Source organism: Penaeus vannamei, chromosome 2 (assembly GCF_042767895.1).
Source record: "Penaeus vannamei isolate JL-2024 chromosome 2, ASM4276789v1, whole genome shotgun sequence".
In the NCBI taxonomy this organism is placed as follows: Eukaryota; Metazoa; Arthropoda; class Malacostraca; order Decapoda; family Penaeidae; genus Penaeus; species Penaeus vannamei.
In genome coordinates, this window is record NC_091550.1 from 24,446,811 (window position 1) to 24,452,281 (window position 5,471).

The window sequence follows — 5,471 nt, forward strand, 5'->3', positions numbered from 1 at the left end:
AACAATTGTCAGATGTGGTTTATAATATACAGTTGCATATACAGACTTGAGATTTCGGTAAGCCATTGAATTTCTTGATTAGGGGAACACTTAATGTTACCATGCTCACAGCCTTATCCTCCTAAATTTCAGCTCTTTCGCATCCAACTCTCCTAATTATCTTTCAATAAAGATACCCAAAGGGGCCTCATCCTGTAACATCATCTTTAAATAATTCTTTTTTCTAGCTCAGTATAGCCCACAGACCTTGGCTAAGTGTCAGGGCAGGATGTGCCCCACTGGGATTTGCACCTCCACTGATGATCACTGCAATGGATTCCTTACTTGTCCAGATCTTAGCGATGAACCTTTAACATGCCCACCACAGCTGAGTGCATGCCGGCTTTCTAATGATGAGAATACATGTGGTAAGGAGTTTAAACCTTGTTCTTCTTAAATTAAAGCCCTGCCTGGCTTATTTACTAGGTATGCTTTGATATCAAAACTTTAGATACCCATGTTGCCAATTACTATTACTATTACATCTTCAAACACTTTCAAATGTACTGTTCAGTTTGTGATGATGGCGGAATGCCATGCCAGGATGGTGTATGTATTCCACGAAGCCGTGTGTGTGATGGTCTAGAAGATTGTGTAAACGGGACGGACGAGATCAGTTGCACTTGTGCTCGGGTAAGCAGCTTTAAGAATCCTTTTTTAAATGATTTGTACATACTTTTTATCATTCTTTTCTTCTTTTCAAAGGCAGGGATCACCTAGACGTAGGCCATCACATTTTTAGACTGTTTATATTTGTCATAGGTATTTGTCTGATATAAAAATCCTAAAAGTAAATAAATAGATAATTGAATATGTTGGGTGTATGTAGCTGCCCCCTTTATGGATTGCTAACAATCACCTCTTTATTACTGGACCTGTTGGATCCAAGTGTCCCGCAGTCTGAACATTGACTAAAATTTGGTTGGAGAAATTCCCTGGTGTTTGGCATGTAGTCTCGACCAAAATGGACACTCGTGTAATGTATCAAGATTTCATAACTCCTCTCCATAATGTTATCTTTTTCTGCACAATTATGGCTTTTTGCATTGGCATAATGATAGCCTGGACATTGTTGACGCACTAACTATACAGTAATAATAATAATAATAATACGTAATGTTATTTTTATTATCAATATCATTATTGTTGTTTTTATTATCATATATATGAATGAATTAATGAGCACATGGGACTGAAATATATCATTAAGGGGACACTTGCGCCTGTCTGGATTTGCCTATTCTTTCGATTTTATTAGGGACACTGGGAAAAATAATTGTGAAAATAAGGTGGCTAGATGCAAGGCACAAATTCAAGAGATAACTAGATATCCATTAAACTTTCGCTGCACACTTGAGGGATAGTCGCGGCACACTTCTGCGCCGCGGCGCACAGGTTGAGAACCACTGATCTATATCCATGTCTATCAATGTTCATATCTATGGTAAGGTGAATCTGGATTTGGATTGATTTTACCTCTAATTTCTTCTTAGTCTTCATTTCGCATTTCTAATATATCGAGATCACTCTTAAAACTTTTCCATGAACAATATATTTTTTCTTTAATTATATATTAGAATAAACATTTCTAGTTGCTGTGGCGGGACAACCCAGGAAAGCTGTGTGATGGTAACATCGACTGTGATGACCAGGAGGATGAATCGATCTGTGGGTGTACTCCCGTGACCGAGTACTTCAGATGTTACAAGTATGTGAACTTTTAGTGCCAATTCATTGCTGTTTCCTACATATGAAACTCTAATTTCTGGGATATAAATGCGAATGAAATTACTATTGTTATGAATAGAATTAACTGTAAACACCATTGCACACAGTAAAAATAATTAGTCTGTTCACTCAAGTCTGGATGCTGGGTGACACAAAGCTCGGCTATGATTGGTGCATGCGAGCCGGGAAGAGTTGTGCTTGGAGTGGGTAGTTACTTCGATAGCTACAGGCTTGCAGCCTGGCAGTTACAACTGTGTAGATGGCGTCAAAAAGTGAGGTCCAGGAAACCATTCTTTCTTGTTTAATCTCACAACCACTGGCATACTACTGGGTGCTGGAAGCACTCCTAGTAAGAGAGGGATCTGATGCCCTTCAGCAGGTGAACCGACAGTTACGCCCTACACAACACACCACGGGCGATAGGAATTGCATAGGTAGTAAACATTCAGTGATTTATCTCGCCTCGATTATTTTCATGCATATTCGTACTTATATTAGGCAACTATAACACAGAACATCTCATCAAAAGCCATCTAGATTATTATATTCAACAGTTTTGTGTACCAGTCTACAAATGACCTTTACAGTAAGACAGCTAGCAGCCAATTGTGGCCATTCCCAAGATTAGGTAGTTTTGTGTGTCTCGTCTCCATGTCACTCGAGCCTCATTGCCACTGGAAAAGATGCCACTGAAAGGTCTATAAAAAAATAGAAAATATCAGTTGGTATTTCTAGTGGGGGATTTGGCAGTCCTGGTACAAGGAATGGTTGTCTTATCCTATTTGATCAAGCCTAGAGTTTTTGCTGGTTGCATTCCATTATGAAATAATGCTTGTCATATGTTAATATCTTTTGAAGCATGTCAGTGATATCCAATATGTTGGAGCCCGTGATTCAGTGATTAAGTTGTCTATTAACCTGGCTCATTCTATCACTTTCCTGACTAGGTGATTCCTTTCTTTGGTCTAGGAAAGTAGATTTACTTGAAGCTGGAGACTAGGCAGTGCATTTTATTTTTTTGGTCTGAATTTTCCACCTCTTAGATAAACACCCCATACTGTTGCTTGTTGTAGCTGGGGGGCTTAGGAGACGGGCTGAGACCCATTGAGACCTTGGGTATCAACCCTCACATTTAATTTTGAAAGATCTTTTCTTCTCCCCCTTCCCTTTTCCTTCTCTTCATCTGTTCTTCTGCCCATTTCCTAAGGCGAGAGCCGTGCTGAAAGGATGAGAGGATAGCTTTGTGTCAATCATGAACGGCGTCCGAGAGCCGTGGGCACGGGTTTCCTTTGGTTAATCCCTTAGCCCTTACGCCTTATAGGAACCCTGAGGCATTTCTTTTCTCCATTTATTTCAGGCTCATATTGGCCAGTAATGATATTGTTTTACCCTTATTAAGGGCATATGCCTACCCCTTCATCAAATAGCCTATCTAAATTTGATTTCATTGATTTATCCAACCCCCTACTTCCTTTGACCACATCTCCAACCACAGATACTAATAACCCCTCTTCGATTTCTAATGACGATTCTATTAGTTCCAAACCATTCATTCAGGTCACTACTCAACCTTCAGAATGAACCCCTTCCTCTTCCATTTTCCCCTCCATCTCCTCTTGCACTGTCTTCATTGTCTACTCCTCCTGTCACAAAATTACTTTTCATCATTATTGCCCCCCCCCAATATACTACCTCGCCCCACACCACCAAATCGTCCTCCCACCTGTTTCCCTCTACTGCTCCACCTCTGCAAAGTTTTTGAGTGCTCTGTTTGACCCAGCTAGATTGGATCGATTCATTGTGATTCACCTGACAGTACAAGGTTTGCACACCGATGTAGTTTTTCTCTTTACCTGTTCCATTCACTCTCTTCCGCAATCTGCTCCCCTTTTCCCCTAGTCAAATTTTTTTTTAAATTTAAATCCAGATCAATGTTTACCACTTCTCTGATGCTTACCCCTCCTCCAATGCCTACCCCTCCTCCTCTTCACTAAACTTGTCGCACCAGACAACGTAAATGTTCCATTCCATCTTCACCTTCCACATTCTCTCCTACAACCTCATTTTCCTCTGCTCCTCAAACATCTATCCCCTCTACTTCTCACAAGAGAACCTTTGTTTCTCAGACCACCCCACCCTAATCCCCTCCAAACACTCTTGAAAACATACAAATAATCTAAGACATAACCCAAGAAATTTTTCTGTTCCATTTGAATGCATTTATTCCCTCAACTTTGGAAGTCCAGCATGGGATTCAGATATTCACTGGGATTTTAAGTGCTAAACAGCTGTTATACACTGTTGATGCCTCGGGTTTAAGATCTTAATGAAAGTTGGAAAATTTGGCAGTTGGTAGTCCATGCCTGTTCTGACCATACCACTTAACATATACTGAGGATCTTGGGGTAGACAGTTTGATCTAGAAAGAACAACCTGTATATCAGCAACAAGTTGTCTTATACCTGTGTGTTAGCAAGGTATGGAAGGACAGTAGTCAAATTATGTGGTGGCTGGATATCTGGTACCATTCGCGTTAATAGTTCTTGCTTTGTTCGTCATAAACAGTTACACATTGGAGTTTTAAATTTAGAATTGGAAAATGGTCCAAACACTTCTTTAAAGACCCAGAATTTTTAACAGAACTCTATATAGATTATATTTATTTCCCTTTTATCATGTGTGTTTATGAACAGGTCCGATGGCCAGGGTTGTATCCCTCGTGTCAATGTCTGTGATGGCAACAAAGATTGTTCAGAAGGCGAGGATGAAGCTAGCTGTGTGGCGCTTGCACCTGAAATACCAATCGATGAGGATGCATTAGGGTAGGCCTATTTTGTTTACTATGATTGACTGGAATCTTGAACAGGACACTTTTGTCAATAGATTAACAGTAATTGCTGTCAGTTCACTAATCTTCAAGAATTATTTAAGCTTTAGTTCATAGATATACACCTAGCACTAGATTCTCTTAAATGAACTCAATCACCAGGTTGCTCCCAGTGCACATGGAAGGCTTCTTTCTGGTTCGAGTGCGAGGACGATGGTTCACCTTCCAGCATGAAAAGTGGAACATAAATGCGTCGCCCTTACTGTGCTCCAAGCTGGGGTTCACGCACGAGGTAACAGAAAGCCGAGGCTATAAAGGCTTTCTGCAAGGAGTTGTATATATCATTTGTTCAGTTGAAGAAGTGGAATAACCAACATAGTTAGTCATCTAAGTATTCTTGAAGCAGGGATTTAAATTTGTTTCTTTATTCTTAGGCAAGGTATTAAAGAAAGAAAAATTTATTGATTTAAGAAAAATCATTGTCCTGTTGTTCTGCCAGCCTCGGCACCATGTAACATTTAATAATCCTACATACCAGGGGTGACCACATATTAAAAATAAATTTTTATTAAATCATGCAACAGTTTTATTATATTCACATTCGTTCATCATGTTTCGATACTGATGTAAATCAAAAACATCATTACCATCATAAGCAATCGTGAAAATTTGTTAACACTAAATAATTGCGGACATTTCTAACTGGCACACCCTTATGGTGCGTAGACTATTTTTTTTCTGGCAATACATGCTTAGTATTTTGTGAATGGAATGCTCTTGTTCGTATGGAAGTCTGTGATTGATGTCTGGTATTTCGCAAATATATTCAATGGCAACTAATACCAGCCAAGTATTGTCTAATATCAATATAGTTGCT

The 5,471-nt window shown here is 39.4% G+C and overlaps 1 protein-coding gene across 1 annotated transcript; it reads left to right on the forward strand.

Moving 5' to 3' along the window:
* Positions 1-227: 227 nt before the first annotated feature.
* LOC113809668 (serine protease nudel) lies at positions 228-5,170 on the forward strand (the record flags this gene model as incomplete). The annotated part of the gene is given in 5 exon segments (XM_027361327.2): positions 228-407; positions 554-672; positions 1,632-1,747; positions 4,461-4,589; positions 4,757-5,170. Coding segments are annotated over 5 exon segments (752 nt in total), but the record flags the coding sequence as incomplete, so codon positions are not given.
* Between the last annotated feature and the right edge of the window lie 301 nt (positions 5,171-5,471).